At 36.7% G+C, this 23,661-nt stretch overlaps 1 protein-coding gene and 1 pseudogene across 3 annotated transcripts in view; both read right to left on the minus strand.

The window, feature by feature from the left end:
• The window catches only part of NRDC (nardilysin convertase), an 87,025-nt gene that overhangs the window by 47,097 nt on the left and 16,267 nt on the right, over positions 1-23,661 (minus strand). For 2 of the 3 annotated variants that reach the window (XR_002141996.2, XM_002915721.4), the window contains exons 2-4: positions 6,083-6,386; positions 1,256-1,337; positions 246-399 (exon numbers count right to left, since the gene is read on the minus strand). Coding sequence is in view for 2 of the 3 variants with exons in the window: in XM_002915721.4 (XP_002915767.1) it covers positions 246-399; positions 1,256-1,337; positions 6,083-6,386 (540 nt within the window). In the remaining variant the exon portion in view is untranslated. Of the gene's footprint in view, positions 1-245; positions 400-1,255; positions 1,338-1,492; positions 1,563-2,722; positions 2,857-6,082; positions 6,387-23,661 lie in introns of all 3 variants that reach the window. The other variant, XM_002915720.4, reaches the window with a different exon arrangement.
• Positions 9,417-11,750, minus strand: LOC117799988 (annotated as a pseudogene).

The raw sequence follows: 23,661 nt of genomic DNA on the forward strand, positions 1-23,661 counted from the left end.
GAGATTATATTTATGAAACTCAAAGGGTTTAAGGGTTTCAATTTAATCTTCAATACAAAGACTGAGTGTTACAGAACAGGAGCCAAGGGCATTTAATAGTTTGCTCACTTCTCCAAATAGAGTACTATGACAATTCTACAGAATCAGAGTACTGCTTAAAAAGAAGTACCAGAGATTAACGTCCAATATTTCCATTTGTAAAATGTCATTAGATAATTAAAATAAATACATTCTGAGTTAGTTACCTATCCAGAGCTTCCTTGAAGTATTTTCTCTGGACATCAAACTGAAAGACTGTACGTTCACAATCAGTTGAAGCATTATCACTACCCCCATGTTTCTTCAGGAAGGCATCAAATCCATTTTCATCTGGATATTTCAAACTACCCATGAATACCACTAAATGGAAAGAACACAAAGTCACAGAACACAAAAATATAGACAATGTTTTTATTATCAAGGATAAAATTTCTCAAATGCAAAAAAACTGGAAGAAAATAGACCAACATGTTAACAATGGCTGTGTCTGGATACTTACTTTCTTCATTATATTTCTGTTCTTGTAATTTTCTATAATGCTCATATATTAGTTTTATACTTAAAAAAACTAAGCATTTTATTTTTAAAGAAACATTTTATTTGTAAAAAGGTTAAAATGCAAACATAAGCATGTATGCAGATTAACTGTTATTATAATAACTCCTTAACAGAGAAGGTTACCCTGAGTTAGCTTAGAAAATCAGAATATAAATAATTCAGGAAAACAAGTATAGATTTAAATATTTATATCTATATGGCATCCACACAGGTTTTATTTAGGTACATTCATAGTTAAACTGAAAATTTTGTTTTGTTTTGATATTAATTATGTATTTTTATTTTCTGCATTTCTAATGCTTTGACATCTTGGGAACTTGCTAACCCTGGAAGAGATAGCCCTACCCAAAGTTAAAGACTAGATTCCCAGAGACAGGAAACTGTCTCCTGATCTATTGGCCTTAGCATACCTAAACAATAATAAAATCTACATTTTAAAATATTCTTCTAGGTGGTTTCATCCTAATCCACAAAACTAGTATGGTTAAGGAGATTAAAATTAAGTCTTCCCCTATGATATTCATAAATATTTTTCTTAGCTTTTTCTCTTGTTAAACATATCACACTTCTATAAAACCAGTTACTTATCTTTGAAATTAATTCATACAAATTTGGAAGAAAAAACACACTCAGGAATGGTATTTTACAAAGATCTTACTGTGCTCCAAAAAGTGTGCCAGCCCAGGCAGGTCATCCGGATCAGCAAAACTCCCAACTCCAACACAAAGAGCCGCTGCAGACTGGTGTAAGTAGAACACATACAATAGTGAGTCAATCGTAAAGGAATAATTCTGTCATCACATATTAAGGATTCACTTGGAGATGGATGTTTTCCAACAGAAAGTAACAAAATTCTTTCCCTGAGTATCAGGAGGAGCAGCAAAGTGAAACTCACCAGAACTGTGTCAGTTTCACCCTGCTGCTCCTCCTCTTGCCATCCTGCCAAATGCTGAACAGGTGCAGACCTAAGGAAAAAAGCAGAAACAGATAGAAGGAAAAAAAAAAAAAAAAAAAAAAGCAAGGGGACTAGCCAGCCCACCCACCCAAATATGATTTCCTGCCAGCATTTCAGAGTTCTGAGCCAAGTATATTTCCTGATTTATTAGATTTCGGAAATCTGCAGAAGTAATGTATCTAGGTAGAGTATCTCTAAAGATCTCTTAGCAATTAAAGACTGTGTTCAGTAACTCAGTTACTAGATGTGAAACTTCTCGGTTTTTTCAGAAAATTTTGTTTTTATTAAAACAGGGTAAAAATATGTCAGGAAAACATCTAATAAAGATAAGTAAATGGTTAAAAAAATCTTTATTAAAAATCTATAGAATTAAACTTTAAAGAGGCTTTTTAGTTCTTCATTTCTTCATATGTAGAATACATATATCAGTAGATATTCTCCCAATGCCTTGGGCCAATCAGAGTTTTTGACAAAACAGATGGTCAAGAGGTATACCACTTAAAAATGATTAGGTATACAACTCAGAAATGATTAGGTATAGGGGCGCCTGGGTGGCACAGCGGTTAAGCGTCTGCCTTCGGCTCAGGGTGTGATCCCGGCGTTATGGGATCGAGCCCCACATCAGGCTCCTCCGCTACGAGCCTGCTTCTTCCTCTCCCACTCCCCCTGCTTGTGTTCCCTCTCTCGCTGGCTGTCTCTATCTCTGTCGAATATCTTTAAAAAAAAAAAAAAAAAGAAAGAAATGATTAGGTATACTACACTTAAAATGATTACAGCATACCATTATGTCAGTGTAAATAAAATGACACAAAACAGGAGAGGAAAATAGTCAATTTGAATCCCTGAGGATAGGAAGTTGAATTATTAACTTCCCCCAATTTTTCAAATGTCAATTTTAAAAGGCTAACATATTTGGCATCAAAGACCGTTTTGATAAATGGTTACTCTTTTAGAAAGATAACTTTTAAGAAATTGCATATACCTGGTATAAGGTCTAACCATGTGTCAGAAAATGAAAATATGTTTTTAGAAGAACCAAACAGCCTCATTTGATACTGTAAATCCCATTTTGAAGATGTAGGCACATAAAACTCAGTTAAAACATGGGGGAATATCCACTTCTTCAAACCACAATCTAACCTGTTCTGTGATGTTTAATAGGTGCCTAACCTGCTTTCAGCTCCAACTACCCCATAAAGATTTCTTGTCTCGACCAGCAGGGTTGAAGACATTTTTGTATAAGTTGACTTAAACCACAGTCTATCAGTCAGCTTTGACCACAGCAAAAACAGGCTCTGCGATGGCTAGAAAAGAAATTCATACTTGAGAATTATCTACCCAAGAAATTCATGCTTGAGAAATTCATATTTGAGAACTGACTTAAGAAAACCCTGAACAAATCATTAATTCTATATATACCATACTTAAATTTCAACCTTGTTAACTTATCAAACCTTTCAGATCAAGAACAACTTCCTTTTGGGAGGAAGAAAACGGAGGGGGATTAAAGTGATCCTCAGAAAAGTAGTTAACTTCTTAATTAGGTAAATGTTCTTCAAAAACCTCAAAATTATTTCTTTCCACTTCTTTTATTAATTCTCATATTTACCTTAAACAAGGTCATTTTTCAAATAAAAATTAAATCATAAAACCACTGCAAAACCCTAAACTATTCTTAAGACACCTCTTATCCTGACTCCCTAACTTTATTTCTCCTTTGCAGAAACTTACTCAGTCAATGAATATAAACCACTTCCAATGCTACAATCATAGGACCCTTCCTTTCACAAGTGTAACCACTGCATCTAAATAAACAATTTGATTTCATCTTCAAACTATATTAGGTTCCTGGATTCCTTTCTAATATGATCCAGAACATTAGCTATCAATACCTCATGAGGGAATATATCATACTGAGTTTTCAAAAAAGAAAGGCAGCATCTAAGCCATTTTTAAATGATCACTACAATCTGATCTTGATGCTCTAGAAAAAGTAAACGCTTAGGAGTTTGATCCACCTAAGCAAAATAAAAAGGAGTACCAAAATACTGGATGCACATCTTTGTTTGTCAAAGGGGTTCACAACTGCTATATAAATCTAAGGTATTTTATTACATCCTGACAATAAAACTGGCTATCAATATAAGCTTTTAATTTAACCCTAGAGTTTTGTTTATCAGTCGACAGAAGATATAAAGAAGTCCAAAGCATGGGAAAAGTTAATAGATAGATACAGAAAGACTCGTTTAGATAGGAAATATTCAGTTATGAAGTTATGACATAATCAGTTTTAGAGCTAAAATGGACCTTAAAAATTATGTATATAATCTAGGGACACTTGGCTGGCTCAGTCGGTAGATCATGCAACTTTTTTTTTTTTAAGATTTTATTTATTTATTCGACAGAGATAGAGACAGGCAGCGAGAGAGGGAACACAAGCAGGGGGAGTGGGAGAGGAAGAAGCAGGCTCGTAGCGGAGGAGCCTGATGTGGGGCTCGATCCCATAACGCCGGGATCACGCCCTGAGCCGAAGGCAGACACTTAACCGCTGTGCCACCCAGGCGCCCCAGATCATGCAACTCTTAATCACGAGATCAAGTAATTTCGAGCCCCGCGTTGGGTAGAGAGATTACTTGAGGAAAAAAAAAAAAAAAACCTTTTAAAAAAATTATGTAAATAATCTAATCCTATTGTTTTAGAAATGAGAAAATGAAAAGGCATAAAACCAGCCAGATAGAGACACAGCCAGAATTAGAACTCAGGTTTCCTGACTGTCAGTGTTCTTTCTACTCTGTGACTTTTACAATTTCTTCCTTTCCATTATTGCTTATTTGGAATTATGAAGTCTATTTTAAATTAAGTTAATGTATTAGTTCCCAATTTATTCATAAAGACCTTAATAAGAGTATCGAGTATTTTCTTTTCAGTATTTTCACTTTTATTCCTAAAGTTTTCCAACTAAAACCACGTGCCCTATCATGTTACCCCAAAACAGGCACCATTCATAATATATGCAGCAAGGGGCAAAATTCTTAAAAATATGACCCAATTCCCCCAACGACTTAGTGAAAAAACTGGTAAAATCTTCTTTATGAAAATAATTTTTCTAGGAAGGGTGACTATCAACAAAAAGATTCATAGCATACCTACTACCTGTATTTTCACATCTTTATATCTCTGAGGGCTGACCACCTTATGGTATAATACGTTTGACATCTAGATTTCAGTCTTAATAATATGAACCTTATTTCATTTGTATGTTGACTATATAATGTTGAATGTATTATCGATAGTCAAGAAACTGGTTTTAACAATCATTTGCTGACCGATTCCACTGTAATGTCTCCAAAAAATATTATCCTCTAATATAGGTACTCCCCACTGTAAAGCAGAGGCATTCTTTCAAAGATATCCAGAGAAGGAAATTCTCCTTATCAAGCCCTATCGATATGGTTACTTACTGTTATTATGCTTGACCTTTAAACAACACAGGTTTGAACTGCCCAGGTCCACTTAACTTTGATGTTTTTCAAAAAATACAATATTGTAAATGTATTTTCTCTTATGATTTTCTTCATAATGTTTTCTTTTATCTAGCTCACTTTATTATAAGAATACAGTACATAACACATATACAAAATATGCGTTAATCGGGGCACCTGGGTGGCTCAATTGGTTAAGCATCTGCCTTCGGCTCAGGTCATGATCCCAGGATCCTGGAATCCTGAGATCCAGCCCCGCATTGGGCTCCCTGCTCAGCGAAGAGTCTGCTGCTCCCTCTCCCTCTGTTCCTCCCCCCTGCTTGTGCTCTCTCTCTCACACTGTCTCAAATAAACAAAATATTAAAAAAATATATATGTGTGTTAATCAACTATTTAGCTTATCAGTACGTCTTCCAGTGAACAGTAAGCTATTAGTAGTTCAATCTTAGGGGAATCAAAAGTTATACAAGGATTTTCAACTGCACAGGAGGTTGGTACCCTTAAACCCCACATTGTTCAACAGTCAACTATATATATTACACTAAGCTCAACTGCCCATTTTTATTTCAATTCCTCCAAATTACTTGGTGCTGTCCCGTAAAAAGAGATAAAAACACGTGAAATTACCAAACAGAAATTACCCATGAGGACTCTCAGAACCATAGGCCCAGGTGAGGACTCTATACTGCCTTGTTCTTTTCTTTTTCCAATGTCTCCAAAGATAATATACTCTCTTATCCCTCTATTCCATGCTAAGAATTACATAAATCCTCCAATATTACCAGTGATTACTTCTGAGTTATGATTATGAGTGATTTTTACATTTTTTAAAAATTTTCCATTCATCTCTACAATGAGCCTCTATACCTTTATAATCGAGCAAAATATTTTTAAAATGTTATTTTTATACAGAATAAATAGACCTTTACTGAAGATCAAAAAATGAATATACACTTACTTTTGGACATTAAGAAATAAAACATGAGTTTAGGAATACCCCAAAGAATTCCCAAATTAGAAAAAGACATAATAATGACAAGATTCACACCTGTTTTTCAGTGGTTTTCTTTCTAGCTTCTGCCCTCTCTTCTAATTCTTCCAATTCATTGTCCTCAGTATCAAGATCATCATCATCATGCTCATCATCCTTATCAAACTCCTCTTCATCATCAAAACCCTCTTCATCATCATCTTCTATTTCAGCTCCAGAATCTTCATCATCGTTGTCGTCGTCGTCGTCATCATCATCTTCCTCTTCTTCTTCATCATCTGTTGCATCTCCTGTTTTACCTTCCATATTACTTAGGTCTGAAATCAAAAGTGCCTGCAAGCCATTCCATAATTTGATGTATCTAAAGAAAGAAAAAAATCACAAAACATTTTGAGTCAGCTATTCATTACACACACCAACACAAATGATCATCCTAGCAGAATTAAAAAAAAAACAAAAGTACCTACACATACACACCCAACACTATGTTTATATTAATAAAATTGGTTGTTTCTGCAGAGGGGAAATCTCAAAAGCTTATCAGTTTCTGAGTAGCTAAAGAGAAAAGATAAGAGACACCTCACTGTATTTTTTAATTCTGAACTACGAAAATACATTTACCTGTTCAAAAACCAAGTTTTAGAAGTTAAACACAACAAACACACAACTCAGCTTCCCTTACTATTTCTTTGTTTTACAAGTACTTAACAAACATTTTACCATACCAGAAGACTCAACCTAACAGAAATATATCAATCAATACACAGAGCAGTCAGGTCAGCTTAAATATTAAAGCAAAATCTCATATTTTTAAACTCTGTTCCTTCCCTTTGGTAAAATGTATTTAATATTTTATACCAATTCCCAGAACTGCTTTTATGGACTTAAAAAAGTGGCTACATCTCTAAGAAAACTAAATCCCACAGACTGGTAGCCTAGCAGGAAAATGACTATCCTATTAGTAAAACTGCCGTGCTGGTTTGATAACAGGGTGTCTACTATAAACTTCTCCTGTTTATACTTATTTTTTCATGTGTTATTCAATAGCATTTACTTAGCAGCCTTTAATGTATCAGCTACCATGCTACATTTAGTTAATAAAACCAAATTTATCACATCACTCATTCACTGTCTAGTAAAATATGATGCAATTATGCCAGTATAATGCAGAATGATAGAGCTAAACATGGAATGTTAGAAAGAAAGAAGCAGTAAGGGAAGCCCTTGAAGCAAGGTACACTTAACTTGAGCCTTCAAGATGAAAAAGGTTTGGAAATGACATAAGCACTACAGCTCCATGAGTTGTTTCTTTTTTCTCTCCCCTTTCATTACAACTAATCGACTTCCATAACTGAAAAAAACTGCCTCTGCACAGCAAACCAGGAAACCTCAGACATCCATCCATGTAACTCAAAGTGGGTAGACAGACTGGGCCATGGAGAGGCTGTGGGAGCCGGTGTCAGCAGGTCCAGCAGCAGAACAGCACAATGTTTCTGGCAGAAGAGGCAGAAGGTCAATATGGTGGGTGGAGATCTGCCCAGCTGAGAATTCTGCAGCTGGAGGGACCCACTGCTCTGAGGAGTAACAGCAATGACTGTAGGGAAGGAAAGGAAAGAGAAGTAGAGAAGTAGGCCAATAACCAGAACTGAAAGAAAATGTCTCCTGTTGTGTGTCCTGGGTTCAGGAAAGGAGACCACCCACAGACTCCTGGGTACCCCAATTGGAGGATCCTCCTCCCAGGCTGTGGGCATACCCAAAGCCTCAAATGCTAAGTGTACACCTCCCCCCCCAACTCTGCCTCCTTCCTTCCTCCCTTCCTTCCTCCCTCCCCCCTTCCTTTCTTCTGTCCTTCCTTCCTTCTCTCCCTCTTTCTAAATCATCTGCTTCCAACCTTAGCAATAAATCAGTTCTGGTGTACTAGTGCCACCTTCTGGAAAACAAAAAGGCGGCTCCTAATTTACCAGACTGTTAAACTGTTAAAATCAAAGTAAACAAAACCTTGTCTAAATAAAAAAGGTGTTTGCTAATTAAGTGAAGCAGAAGCACTTTTCATCAGACACCACCAAAAAAACATAATACTTTACCACAAAAGGAAATGACAATTTTCTAGCAACTGAACCCAAAGACATGGAATATTGCATCTGATAAAGAATTCAAAATAGTATAAAGAAATTCAACAAGCTACAAAAAACTCAGGTAATACAATGATCTCAGAAAGAAAATGAATGAACATAAGGAGTACTTTACCAAAGAGACTGAAATTCTAAAAGAAAGAAAGAAAGAAAGAAAGAAAGAAAGAAAGAAAGAAAGAAAGAAAGAAAGAAATCTAGAGCTGAAGAAATCAATCAGGTATGAGACTGTACTAGAAATTGAGCAGAGAGATGGAAGAGAGAATTAACAAGCTCAAAGATAGGACTCTAGAAATGATTCTGGTGGAAAAGAGAGAACTAAGATTTTTTAAAAGTGAAGAAACCCAATGAAAACTATTAAACTTCATTACAAAAGCCAACATAAGAATAATCGGTATTCCAGAAAAAGAGAGAGGATTTAGGCAGCAATGAGTTTATTTAACAAAATAATAGCTGACAAATTCCCAAACCTGGAAAAGGAACTGGATATACAAGTCCACAAAGCCAATAGGACATCTCTCTCAATGCAAAAAGACCTTCTCCAAAACACATTACATTAAATCTGCTGACAGGCACCTGGCTGGCTCAGTCAGTAGAGCATGGAACACTTGATCTCAGGGTTGTGAGTTCAAGCCCCACGTTCGGGGTAGAGATTACTTAAAAATAAAATCTTTTAAAAAAAATTTTTTTAAATTAAACAGTCAAAAGCCAATGATTTAAAAAAAAATTTTTTTAAGGTAGCTACTAGGAAAAAGAAAGACAGTAACCTACAAAGGAACCCACATTGGGCTATCAGATTTTTCAGCAGAAAATCTACAGACCAGGAGAGAATGGAATTACATATTCAAAACGTTGAAAGATGAAAACTGTCATCCAAGAATACTCTTATCTGCCAAAGTTATCCTCCAGATGTGGAAAAGAAATAAAGGCTTTCCCAGACCAACAAAAGCTAAGGGGGTTTACCACCACGAGACCCACTATATCTGCCTTAAAAGAAATGCTGAAAGGAGCTCTTCAAGCTGAACGAAAAGACCTAAGCACACTAAACTCTAATTAAGGTGATACATAGAATTAGAAAACTGCAATTCTTTTTTAGAATATGTTAAACTCTTAATTATAGCATAAAAATTAAAGGAAAAGAGCATTAAAAATAACTATAGCTATTACGACTAAGTAACAAAATCACAGCATAAAAAGAGGTAATTGTGATAACAAAAATATAAAAAGGGAACAGTTAAATGATGGAAACTTTACAGACAAATGAAGATAAATTGGTATCAGAAGAAAAAGGACTTTTTATCTACAAAATATTTTTTCTTTCATAATTAAGTTTTTATTGGTTGTTCTGAGGATCAGTACAGACATTTCAATTTGTACAATTCTTAACATACATACCAAAAATCTAAAAAACCATGTAACTGTGATTCTTTTCCAAAAGTCATTCCAGTGACCTTCTAGCTTAAAATCTAGAGGCAAATTTTCCTTAAAAGTATATCAAGTACCAATATCTTCAAATGTTGATACACTGTTACATTGTTAAGTTCCATTACTTCACAATTTAATATCATATACACTACATGCTCAAATTTTTCAATCTTGCACAGCACATTAACAAAATAACTAGAAAAACTGAACTACCACAACCAAGGTGTTACAGAGAGCACAAAATTCTGACAGGGAGAGCCAAGATCAAGGAGTGGTTTTCTTTAGGAAACAACTGTACCAAAAACAACATGGGAGGAGATGTAATCTTAAATGTTCAAGACATACTAAATGCACAAATGACCCCAAACTACCATTTGGTATGTTTGGTATTATAGTACAAAAAAAAAACTACCCCATCTATGGAACGTTGAGCTGATACCCAAAACAATTAAGGCCTCCCGCATTCAATAACCCACTATTTTCTGGTTGTACCAAAAAATAAGCAACCAGAAAACAATTTCACCTCTTAAAAAAAAAAAATTTACATTTAAAAAATGTGATGAGGTGGGGTTCCCTCCTTCTTAAAAATATTTCTAGAGCTACTAAAAAACTTGCATTTATAAAATAGTTGACAAAAATATTCCTCTGGGGGAGCCTGGGTGGCTCAGTTCGTCGGTTGAACTTCCGACTCTTCAGTTTGGCTCCGGTCGTGATCTCATGGGTCGTGAGACCCAGCCCCTACCCCAAAACAGGCTCCTTGCTCAGTGGGGAGTCTGCTTGAAGATTCTCTCCCTCTGTCCCTCCCCCCGACTCACTTGTGTGCCTGTTTTCTCTCTCTCTCTCTCTGAAACAAATAAATCTTTAAAAAAATATATTCCTCTGGACTGTACAAGAAGGGACACAGGGACCACTGATAAGACATGGTGTATGTATGATATCAATCAGACTTGGCTTCTTTTTCTTCTGCTTCATCTGAGGCTGGACTCTCCTCATTTTCAGTTTCTCCATTTTCTGCAGGTAAGTCTTCATTTCTTGGTTAGCCACTTCAGCCTGTTTTCCCTTTGCTCCCCTTTTCCCCGTTTGCACTTTTTTGTCTGAAGATTTATCCTTTCCTGCTGCCTTTTTTGGCTTCATTTCCACTTTTATAGGAGCAGGTTTAGCTGACAACCTTGATGACCTTCTCTTGAGCTCCTCCTTTGCCACCCCCTCAGTGGAGCTGACCTTCCTCTAGAGCATCATGGTGGTGGGACAGGTGTGCACCAGGTGCCTGCAGCCACAGGGGCAGAAATCTTTCTTGAAGCTGGGCTGCCTGGCCACTGTCACTCCTCCTGCCCTATCTATGAAATGTTTTATGTAAACCTCATGATAACCACAGAGCAAAAATCTTTAGAGACACAAACATAAAAAAAGGGGAGACTGAACAAATCACCATGGAAAACCACCAACTTACAAAGGCAGACAGAAACAGAAGGAAAAAGTAACAATGGAGAAACAAAATAACCAGAAGGAAAAAAATAAGATCACAGTAGTAAATCCTCACATATCAATAACCCCCCTTAAAGGTAATGGATTAAACTCAATCAAAAGGCAAAGTGTGGCTGAATGGATTAAAAAAAAAAAAAAGCCAAACAAACAAAAAAAACAAGACTTGACTATATGCTGCCTACAGGAGACTCATTTCAGCTCTAAAGACATACATAGGTTAAAAAACAAAAAATAAAACAAAACCCACATGGGCTCAAAGTGAAACCAAAAGAAGGCAGGCATAGCCAAACTTTCATCAGACTAAACAGACTTCAAAGTAAAGTCATTATATAATGATTAAGATGTCAGTTCATCAAGAAGATATAACAATCATAAATATGTGTGCTCCCAACACTCAAGCAACAAAATATATCAAACAAATAGTAACAAATCTTAAGGGAAAAATAGACAGCAATACAATAATTATAGGAGAATTCAATACCCCACTATCAGCAATGAGTAGATCGTCCAGAGGGAAAATCAACAGGAAATACTGGAATTGAACCACACTTAAGAACAATTGTACTGGGGCACCTAGTGGCTCAGTCAGTAAAGCATCTGCCTTTGGCTCAGGTCATGATGCTGGGGTCCTGGGATTAAACCCCGTGTCAGGCTCCTGCTTGGCGGGGAGCCTGCTTCTCCCTCTCCTTGCCGCTTTCCCTGCTTGTACTCTCTCTCTCTCTCTCTGACAAATAAATAATTAAATAAAGACTAAAAAAAAAAAATGTACTTAATAGACATACAGAACATTCCATCCAACAGCAGCAGAACACACATTCTTCTCAAGTGCACATAGAACATTCTCCAGGATAGATCATATGATAGGCTACAAAACAAATCTTAGCAAATTCAAGACTGAAATCATACCAAGTATCTTCTCTGACCACAGTGGCATGAAACTAGACATCGGCAACAAAAGGAAAGTGAGAAGATCTACAAATACGTGGAAACTAAAAAAGACACATCTAAACAATTAGGTCAAAGGAAAAATCAAAAGAGAAAAAAGATATCCCAACACAAATGAAAATGGAAATACAACATAACAAATATTGTGGGACAAAGCAAAAGCAGTTCTGAGAAGACAGTTTATAGCAATAAACACATGTATTAAGAAATCAGAGGCGCGCCTGAGCGGCTCAGTCGGTTAAGCTCTGCCTTCGGCTCAGGGCATGATCCCAGGGTCCTGGGATTGAGCCCTGCGTCAGGCTCCCTGCTCAGCAGAGAGTCTGCTCCTTCTCCCTCTGCACCTCCCCTCCATGCATGCTCTCTCCCTCTCAAATAAATTTTAAAAATCTTTTTTAAAAAAGAGCAAAAAACCCAAATGGAACTACATCAAACCCAAAAGCATCTGTACAGCCCAAGAAACAATATGAAAAGACAACCTACAGAACAGGAGAAAAATTTTACAAACCATATATTGGATAAGGAGTTAATATCCAAAATATATAAAGAACACAGTCAACTTAATAATAATAAAAACAATTCAATTAAAAAATGGGCAGAACTAAATAGACACTTTCCCAAAGAGAACAACAAAATGGCCAATAGGCACATGAAAAGATGCTCAACATCACAGTTACCCAGGAAATACACATCCAAACAACCACAATAAGATCTTACCTCACACCTGTTAGAACAGCTATCATCAAAAAGACACGAGAGAAAAGGTGCTGGTGAGAATGTGGTAAAAAGAAAACCCTTCAACATTGTTGGTAGGAATATAAATTTGTCCAACTACTATGAAAAACAATGTGGAGAGTTCTTAAAATATTAAAAAATAGATCTACCATGTGATCCAGCATTTCCACCTCTGGGTATATACCTAAAGGAAATGAAAATAGGAATTCGACAAGATGTTTGCATTCTCATGATTATTCCAGCATTATTCATAATAGCCAAGATACGGAAACAACCCAAATGCCCATCAATGGATGAATGGATAAAGCAGATGTGGCATATATACACAATGGAATATTATTTAGCCATAAGAAAGGACAAAATGGTTAGACCTTGAACACATTATGCTAAGGGAGATAAGTCAGACTAAGAAAAACAAGTACTGTAGGATATCACTTACATGTGGTACCCAAAGAAGATAAACCTGTAAAAAAGAGAGTAAAATAGTGGTTGCCAGGGGATGGGGTGGGGGTGGGAGGTTAAGAGTGATGGTGTTCAAGGATACAAACTTATAATGAATAGTGAATAAGTCATAGAGATTTTACACACAATATAATGAATATAGACAATACTGTACTATAATTATGTAATGTGAAAGAACATCACTAAATCAGCAATATTTCTTTTTTTTTTTTAAAGATTTTATTTATTTATTCGACAGAGATAAAGACAGCCAGCGAGAGAGGGAACACAAGCAGGGGGAATGGGAGAGGAAGAAGCAGGCCCACAGCAGAAGAGCCTGATGTGGGGCTCGATCCCATAACGCCGGGATCACGCCCTGAGCCAAAGGCAGACGCTTAACCACTGTGCCACCCAGGCGCCCCTAGCAATATTTCAATATATAAATGTATCGAAGTAATATGCCTTACACCTTAAATTTACACAATGTTACATGCTAAATTTATTTAATAAAAAAAGAAAGAAAAAGTCAGTCTAGTAGAAACTGGGAAGACTAATGTGCAAAGACAAGGAAAGGAGCCTCTGGCTTAAGATTAAAGACTGAACATACGGATTTATCTACTTTCATACCAAAAATCACATGTAAATAGCAAAAAATTTTTGTGGTTATATTTTGTTTTGGTTTTGTTTGAGAATAAAATCATGACAGACTCAGAAAATAGAAAAGGACACTGTTAGCAGATCAGAAAATTTCAGAAATTATTAGAAGACAAGGGGTGCCTGGGTGGCTCAGTTGGTTAAGCATTCAACTCTTGCATTTGGCTCAGATCATGGTCTCAGGGTCGTGGGACTGAGCCCTGAGTCGTGCTCTGTGCTCAGCATGGAGTCTGCTTGAAATTTTCTCTCTCTCCCTCTGCCCCTCCCCTTGCTTGCATGTGCTCTCTAAAATAAATAAATATATCCTTTTAAAAAGTAGACATTTTTTAAAATAATAAAACAGCACCCCAATCTCTATCCTCTTTTATCCTACTTTAACTTTTTTCACACCATTTATCAACACTTGGCTCCTTCCTTCCTTCCTTCCTTCCTTCTTTCCTTCCTTTCTCTTATCTACACCTTTAGAATACTAGCTCTGAGAGCAGAGCTATTCTTCTTCACAGATATACCATAGCACCAGAGACATTGTTAGGCACTTAGGAAGCATTTAAGAAATATTTGCTGAATGAACAAAAGAAGGTTAATGGCTAATACATGATAGGTACTTAATATCTGCTAAATGAAAATCTAACACCTATTTTTATAAAACTAAAAAAAAGTACGTGTACATATGTACACATCAAATGTATATAATGGTATTACAAAAGATTTAAAAGACTAGAAATCATGGGGCGCCTGGGTGGCTCAGTCGTTAAGTGTCTGCCTTCGGCTTCGGGCGTGATCCCGGCGTTCTGGGATTGAGCCCCACATCAGGCTCCTCCGCTGGGAGCCTGCTTCTACCTCTCCCACTCCCCCTGCTTGTGTTCCCTCTCGCTGGCTGTCTCTATCTCTGTCAAATAAATAAATAAAATCTTAAAAAAAAAAAAAAAGACTGGAAATCAGATGTAACAGTTACATACAGAGAGAGAGGAATAAAAGTAGAGCAGCATACAAAAGAACTTCCATGCTTTATAATTTCTCTGTACTCCATAATTCCTGTACTTTTTCAATCTTTTGTAATAAAAATGTTAATTTATTATTTGTATAATAAAAGTAATTTAATAAAAATCCAAAACCCATTAGTTAACAAAATAAGAACACACACATAAAGTCCTTAGCTTTATAGAGGGTTAACTTTCATAAATCAATATCAAATTATTTAGAGTCATGAAAAAGAAATGCTCTTTATCATCACTTCTATTCAACACTGTATTGAAAGTCCTAGTCAATGAAAAAATGATCCAAAATATAAATAAATACATAAATAAGGCAAAAATATTGAAAGCTAAAACAATTCACTGCAAAATATAGTTACCTAGAGAATACGAGGATTTAGAAAAACAAAACAAAAATATCAATACTAAACAGAGTTCAGCAAAGTATCCAAATCAAGAGCCATGAACAAAAAAATCATGAACTTTCCTATATACCAAACATAACCAATTAAAATGAGATTTAAATATGAGACCCTATTCACAAAAACAGAAACTATAAAATACCTAAATATATACTTAACATTAGCTAACATATTAAATGTGTTAACTTATATGTCTTAACCATTTCATCCTCACAATAACCCTAATGAGTTGTTATTATTACTCCCATTTCATGGATGAGGAAACTGAAACACAAAATGGGTTTTTCATTTGCCCAAGCTTAGCAGAGACTGAACCCAAGTAGCATTGGAACTAGAACCCATACTTTTCACTACTACTCAACACAATCGACATGAGGAAAACTAGGAAACTGCAGAAGAAAATACAAGACCTGACTAGTCATACCATGCTGTTGAATGGGAACACCCAATATTGTAAAGATACAAATTCCTAAAGACAGAGATTCCCAAATGAATCTCTAAATTCAAGGCGATGCCAATTTAAAAAAAAAAAAAACCCAACAAGATTTTTTGTGGATCATGATATACACACTGATTCCAAAATTCATGTGGAGAAGAGTCACATGAATGGCAAGAACATTTTGAAAATGGAAAACAATGAGGGGAAATGACCTTACCAATTATAAAAATATAAATTTTTAAATCAATTGAAATCAAACAGTATACTGGTACAGGAACACTTACAGATCAATGAAAGGACATTCTAGAAACAGCAGGGTTTATAATACTGTTGCAACACCACTTATGATTCATTAATGATGCTGAAACAATAGGCGATCCATTTGAGGAAAAAAAAAAATATCCACCTCCTTACACTCAACACATAAATTTCAGAGAGATTATAGAGCTAAAAGGAAAAAATGTTCTAAAACTGTTTAAGTATTTAAGAGGAAATCTTGTTATAATATTGGGGTGAAGAAAATATGTGCTCAACAAAACAAAAAATCCAGAAGTTTATAAAAGAGAAAAAAATAGAAAGATTTCACTATCTTCTAATTTAAAACTTTTCTAAACCAAAGCATCATAAACAAAATCAAAGAGCAATCTGTATACAGGCATATCTCTGAGATACTGTAGGTTCAGTTCCAGACTGCTACAATAAAACAAATATTACAATAAAGCAAGTCAAATGAACTTTTTGGTTTCCCTGTGTATATAACTTAACATTTGATTACCCTATACTGTCATCCATTAAGTGTGTAACAGCATTATACCTAATGCTTAAAAAAAAAAAAAAGTACATACCTTCATTTAAAAGTACTTTATTGCTAAAAAATGCTCATCATCACCCAACTTTCAGTGAGTCATAATCTTTTTGCTGGTGGGAAGTCTTGCTTCAATGTCCACAGCTTCTGCCTGACAACAGTAGTGGTTGCTGAAGGATGGGTTAACTGAGGCAATTTCCTAAAATAAGACAACAATGAAGTTGCCTCTGCACCAACTGAATTTTCCTTTCACAAAGGATTTCTCTGTAGCATGCAATGCTCTTTGACAGCATTTTATCCACAGTAGAATTTCTCTCAAAATTACAGTTAATTTTCTCAAACCCTGCTGCTGCTTTATCAACTAAGTTTATATAATATTCTAAACGCTTCGTTGTCCTTTCAGCAATCTTCATAGCATCTTCACCAGGAGTACAGTCTATCTCAAGAAACCACTTTCTTTGTTCATCCATAAGAAGCAACTCCTCATCCATTCAAATTTTATCATGAGATGGCAGCAATGCAGTGCCACCTTCAGGCTCCACTTCTAGTTCTCTTCCTCTTTCCACCCCATCTGCAGTTCCTTCCTCCACAGAAATCTTAAACCCCTCAAAGTCATCCGTGACAGTTGGAATCAACTTCTTCCAAACTCCTGCTCGTGTATTTGCAGGTAGTTGGACCTCTTCCCATGAATCACAAATGTTCTCAATGACATCTAGAATGCTGAATCCTTTCCAGAAGGTTTTCAATTTACTTTGCCCAGATCCATCAGAGGAATCACTACCTATCGCAGCTACACCCTTACAAAATCTATTTGTTAAATAGTAAGACTTACAAGTCAAAACTACTCCTTCAAACACGAGCTGCAGAATGGATGCTGTGTTAGCAGTCATGAAAACAACATTCATCTCACTGTACATCTCCATCAGAGCTCTTGGGTGACCAAGTACACTGCCAATGAGCAGCAATATTTTTAAAAATCCTTTTTTTCTAAGCAGTAAGTCTCAACAGTAAGCTGAAATATTCAGTAAGCCATGGTTGTAAACAGATTTGCTATCATCCAGACTTTGTTGTTCCACTTATAGAGCAGAGGCAGAGTAGACTAAGCGCAATTCTTAAGGGACCTAGGATTTTCAGAATGGGAACTGGCCTCAATTTAGAGTCACCGGCTGCCATTCGCTCCTAACATGAGTCAGCCTATCCTTTGAAGCCAGGCGCTGACTACCTCTATAGCTATGAAAGTTCTAGATAGCATCTTCTTCCAACAGAAGGCTGTTTCATTTACACTGTGAAAATCTGTTGTTTAGCATAGCCACCGTCCTTAATTATCTAAACTGGGTCTTCTGGATAACTTGCCACAGCTTCTATATCTTGCTGCTTCTCCTTGTACTTTTTGTTTTTTTAAGTTAGTTGGTTAGTTAGTTAGTTATTTGAAAAAGAGTGAGCGAAAGAGAGAGCACGAGCAGGAGGAGAGGCAGAGGGAGAGAGAGAAGCAGACTCCTCTGCTAGGCAGTGAGCCCAAAAGACAACGCAGGGCTCAATCATAGGACCCTGGGATCATGACCTGAGTAGAAAGCAGACACTTAACCAACTGAGCCACCAGGCACCCCCCACCTTGCACTTTTATCTTATGGAGACAGCTTCTTTCTTTAAACCTCATAAACCAACCTCTGCTAACTTCAAATTTTTCTATTGCAACTTCCTCACCTCACAGCCTTTTTAAAATTGAAGAGAGTTAGGGCCTTGCTCTGGATTAGGCTTTGATTTAAGGAAATAATGTTCTATCCAGAACACTCAAACTTTCTCCATATCAGGCTGTTTTGCTTTCTTATCATTCTTATCATCTGTGTATTCACTGAAGTAGTACTTTTAATTGCATTCACAATTTGGCTAACTGGCTCAGGAAGTCTAGCTTTCAGTCTATATCAGCTTTTGACATGCCTTCCTCACTAAAATTAATTGTTTCTAGCTTTTGATTTAAAGTGAAAGACAGAGGGCTCTTCCTTTAACTTGTACTTTTAGAGGTCACTGTAGAGTTATTAATTGGCCTAATCTCAATATTGTTGTATCTCAGGGATTAGGGAAGCCCAAGGAGGAGGAAGAGAGCAGGGGAATGACAAGTCAGTGGACCAATCAGAACACACACATTTATCAACTATATTGCCATCTTATATGGTCACACTTCGTGGCATCCCAAAACAACTACAATAGTAGTATCAAAGATAACTGACCACAGATCACCATAATATAATAATAATGAGAAAGTCTAAAATATTTGAGAATTACCACAGAGACACAAAGTGAGCAAATGCTGCTAGAAAATGGTGCTGATAGACTTGCTTGACACACAGTTGCCACAAACCTTCAATTTGTAAAAAATATGCAGTAACTGTGAGGTGCAATAAAGCAAAGCACAACAAAATAAGGTATGCCTGTACTGAGAAAAGATTAATAATATATAAAAGTTCTTTCACATCAATGAGCAAAGAAACAAAAGTAATGAAAACCGGTTTTAAAAAGATATACAAACATCTCATGAAGAAATACAAGACAACCAAAAAATGAAATGCTGAAACTCACTAGAAATCAAAGATAACCAAATTAAAATAAAATATTTTTCATCGAGCAAATTAGCTAAGTAAATAAATAAAAATTAATGTCATCCAATACTGACAAGGGGAGAGACTATTATCACATACTGTTTATCTCAATTGGTATACTGTTTTTATATGGAAATATGGCTATACCTATTTTTTTAACGTAAACTCTGCATACCTTTAACCCAGTAATTTCATTTCTAGGTATGTCATGGAAATATTCATATACACGTACAAAGGTATGTCAAGAGTGTTCACTGAAACAACGTTTGATAGAGAAAAACTAGAAATCACCCAACTATCCACAGATAGATGAATGTGCAAATAAGTTATCCTATAGCCAGCCGTAACGTAGCATACTATATAGCCTTCAAGACCTCATTTTCATATAGAGAGAGAGAAAATAGTGACGCAGGTTCCAGGCTTAAATTGCTATTTCTAGGTCTAGACAGATAGTGCTAAGTCATTTTAGGTCAAAAGAGGATACTTGGGCCGCTAACTTCGTAATTACATAAATTGTCATTATGTGCCCCCAAAACCATATAGCCTCAAATATTTATATGTATATAAGATGTCGATCCTTCTCTAAGAAAACTTCTCTTCCTCTAGCTTATGCAATCTGTCTTCCTTTATTTTGTTACATTTTCCCATTGCTCCTGTACTGACACTGAAGACTAAAGCAGATTTTTCAAACCATATCCAACAATTAAGAGTATGGTATTATTCTATAATAAAGTATCCACCCATGCATTTTTATTTGTTCCTTAACAAGCTAATCTTTTGTGAAGCAATCCACTTACAGTCACTAAAATTACCAGTTAAGAGCTCACATACTGAAATCAAAAATACTTGAGACCACATGGTGGATATGGGGAGGGTGATGACAAGTTACATAGTTACAAAGTAAGCTCTCCCAAATACCCTCTTTTAATCTAAAGAGCCACTGTCTGTCTAGATCTGGAATTAACCATTTAAGTCTAGTGCCTTAGTCATTAATTACTCTACAGCACATTTGGAATTTAAGACATCTTTGCAGTTTAAAACTGCAGGACTGGCTCAAGAAACCAATAAAAGCATTAAGTACTGTTATGCTGAAAAAAGCTTTAAAAAATCAAATCCCTGTTTAGCACTTTGCCTGTAATTCTAGGTCGGCTGCAGCTCTGAAGTTAAAAGAGCCCACACAGTAAAGCTGATAAGACCTGCCTGAGTCAACTAAAGCCTTCTTAGGCCCAAGCTCCGTCGGTTTAAAGCTAACCATACAACTGTTTAAAAACAAGCAAACAAACAAAACAAAACAAACAAACAAAAAAAACTGCATGGTACAATATAGCTACTGCAAATAAACAAGCTCAAAAAACCCACATGCCTCTTTACTTGTTAAGACATAATACCAAGCCATCCCATTTAAGACTCACCAGAAGTACATTTTGCTCCCCAAATGGCACTCCTTTCCCATTTCTCAAAGTTCCTTCGCTATGGAACAGCTGTTAGGTTACTAGGTGTGACTGAGCATTTTAATAATGACCCCACTTATTAACCTGGCTAATCTTCCCACAAGAGTTAGAGACTACTTCTCCTGACCCCTTGAGTCTAGGCTAGGTTTGTACATTTTGTCATATACATTGTAGTGAAACTGATGTGTGAGTCCTGAAGTCTAGGCCTCAAGATGTCTTGCAGCTTCTGCCTTTATTCTCTTGGGACTCAGCTGTCACGTAAAGTAATACAAGCCACACTGAATAAGGAGAGATAGTGAGCAGAGAGAAGGCCCACTTTCTTGTTGTCCTCACCAAGGCCCAAACGCGATTGAAGCCATCTTAGGTACTCTAGCTCCAACCAACTCACCAAATGAATGCAGTCACACAAGTGACCCCAGGCACAAAAAGTGCCCAGTTATCCCACAGAATTTTAAGAAATAATAAATCATTGTTGCTTGGAGTCACTTAAATTGTGAGGTAAATTATTACACAGCAATATAAATAGGAAAACGCAAATGGTTGAGCAATACCATTTCTGAATATACATCCAAATGAATTTAAAGCAGGGACTCAAAGAGGATTTGTGAATCAATATTCATTGCAGCATTATTCACAATAGTTAAAAGATGCAAATAAGCCAATGTCTATCAACAGATGAATGGATAAACAAAATGTGGTATATACATACAATGGAATACTATTCAGCTTTAAAAAGGAAGGAAAAATCGGGACCCCTGGGTGGCTCAGTTGGTTAAGCATCTGCCTTTCGCTCAGGTCATGATCCCAGAGTCCTGGGATGGAGTCCCGCACTGGGCTCCTTGCTCAGTAGGGAGACTGCTTCTCCCTCTGCCTGCCACTTCCCCTGTTTGTGCTCTCTCTTTCTCTCTCTCTGACAAATAAATAAAAGAAATTCTGACATATGCTACAACATGGATAAATTTTGAAGATACATTAAATGATGTAAGCCAGATACAAAAGGACAAATATTGTATGATTCACTTTTATGCGTTACCTAGAGCAGTCATATTCACTGAAAGAATGATAGTTGCCAGGGGTTGGGAGGGAAGAGGAAATGGGGAGTTATTGTTTAATGAGTTCAGAGTTTCAGCTTGACAAGATGAAAAGTTCTGAAGCTGGATGGTGGTGACAGCTGAACAACAATGTGAACATAAACAATGCTACTGAACTGTACACTTAAAAATTATTAAAATGGTAAATTACGTTGTGTATAGTTTACATTTTTTTAGATTATTTATTTGAGAGAGAGCTAGCGAGCACGAGCACAAGTGGAGAGGGAGGGCACGAGGGAGAGGGAGAAGCAGACTCCCTGCTGAGCAGGAAGCCTAATGGGGAGCTGGATCCCAGGACCCCGAGATCATGACAAGCTGGAGGCAGATGCTTAACCAACTGAGCCACCCAGGCACTCCTGTTTACCATATTTTTAAAAGGCTCCTCTCAGGGCACCTGGGTGGCTCAGTTGGTTAAGTGTCTGACTCCTGATTTCAGCTCACATCATGGTTTCAGGGTCCTGGTGGGATTGAGCCCCTCACTCAGCTCGGAGTCTGCTTGAGATTTTTTTCTCCCTCTTCTTATGCCCCTCTCCCCACTTGCACCTTCTCTCTAAATAAATAAATAAAATATTTAAAAAAAAAAAAAGCACCTCTCTTCCCCACTTAATTTCAGAATCAAACAAGAGAAAGATACAGAGAATAGATAAATGGGGAGGAAAATGTCAGCCCTATCTTTGATAAAAAGGTAGGTTGAAGAACATGGCTTGAAAGTGGTTTGGAAATGGCTTGCTGACACTATGAATTAAAGTTATCCACCGGGGGGCGCCTGGGTGGCACAGCGGTTAAGGGTCTGCCTTCGGCTCAGGGCGTGACCCCGGCGTTATGGGATCGAGCCCCATGTCAGGCTCCTCCGCTATGAGCCTGCTTCTTCCTCTCCCACTCCCCCTGCTTGTGTTCCCTCTCTCGCTGGCTGTCTCTATCTCTGTCAAATAAATAAATAAAATCTTTAAAAAATATAAAAATAAAGTTATCCACCGGAACAGAACTATTTCCCCCCAAGACAGAGCTTATCCTGCACTCAGTTTACTGTATTGGACAAGAATATGCCAAAGCACTGGCTGGCTGCAGGCTGGAATGAAGCAAGAGATGAAGAGGTTAAACTGAGCATGCCACAGTTAATTCTGCACTCATTAATCAGATAAATCACTCCTCCAGGGAAGAGTAAAAGGTAGAGAAAGAAGCTGAGTTTTTTTGTGCCTTGAGGGAAGGGAAGAAAGATTCCACCTGGGTCCACTACAGACCCCTTGACTGCAAACCTCTCAGCTATGTCCCCAGCCCATGCTGGCTCTCAGACTTCCCCATAGTAAAGTCCCTCCGCACTTCACCAGTTCCTTGGCATCATATAATAGTTTCAAAAGAAAACAAAGGGGAACTAGAAAAAAAATTTTTTTTTCAAGAAAATTTCCTAACACTGAAGAATGTACATTCTAGACTGAGGAATAAAGGCACAACAAAACAGTTGAGCAATTACTTGATGTGTCTGATCACAGTTGGAGAAGTGTTTAAGCTGGCAGAAAAGTAAGGTGGAATTCATATTAGATCACAAAGAGCACTAAACAAAAATAATAAGGCATCTTAGATATGACACCAAAAGTACATACAACAAAAGAAAAAATAAACTAGACATCAAAATTAAAAACTTTTGTGCTTCAAAGAATACTACCAAAAGAAAAATTTTGTAAATTATTTAATGAGACCTGTATCTAGAATATACAAAAACTTATTACTACTCTTATTACTACTCAATTAAAACAAAAAATAAAGATGAACAAAGGACCTGAATAGACATTCTCCAAATAAGATACATACAGTATAAGACAGTAAGATGACCAACAAGCACATGAAAAGATGTTCAACACCACCCATCAGCGAAATGCAAATCACCTAATAGGATGGCTATAATCAAAACTACAATGAGCTATCACCTCACACCTGTCAGAATGGCTAAAATTAACAATACAGGAAACAACAGATGTTGGCAAGGCTGCCGAGAAAGGGGAACCCTCTTACACGATTAGTGGTAATACAAACTGGAGCAGCCACTCT

This window comes from Ailuropoda melanoleuca, chromosome 2 (genome assembly GCF_002007445.2).
Source record: "Ailuropoda melanoleuca isolate Jingjing chromosome 2, ASM200744v2, whole genome shotgun sequence".
Classification (NCBI taxonomy): domain Eukaryota; kingdom Metazoa; phylum Chordata; class Mammalia; order Carnivora; family Ursidae; genus Ailuropoda; species Ailuropoda melanoleuca.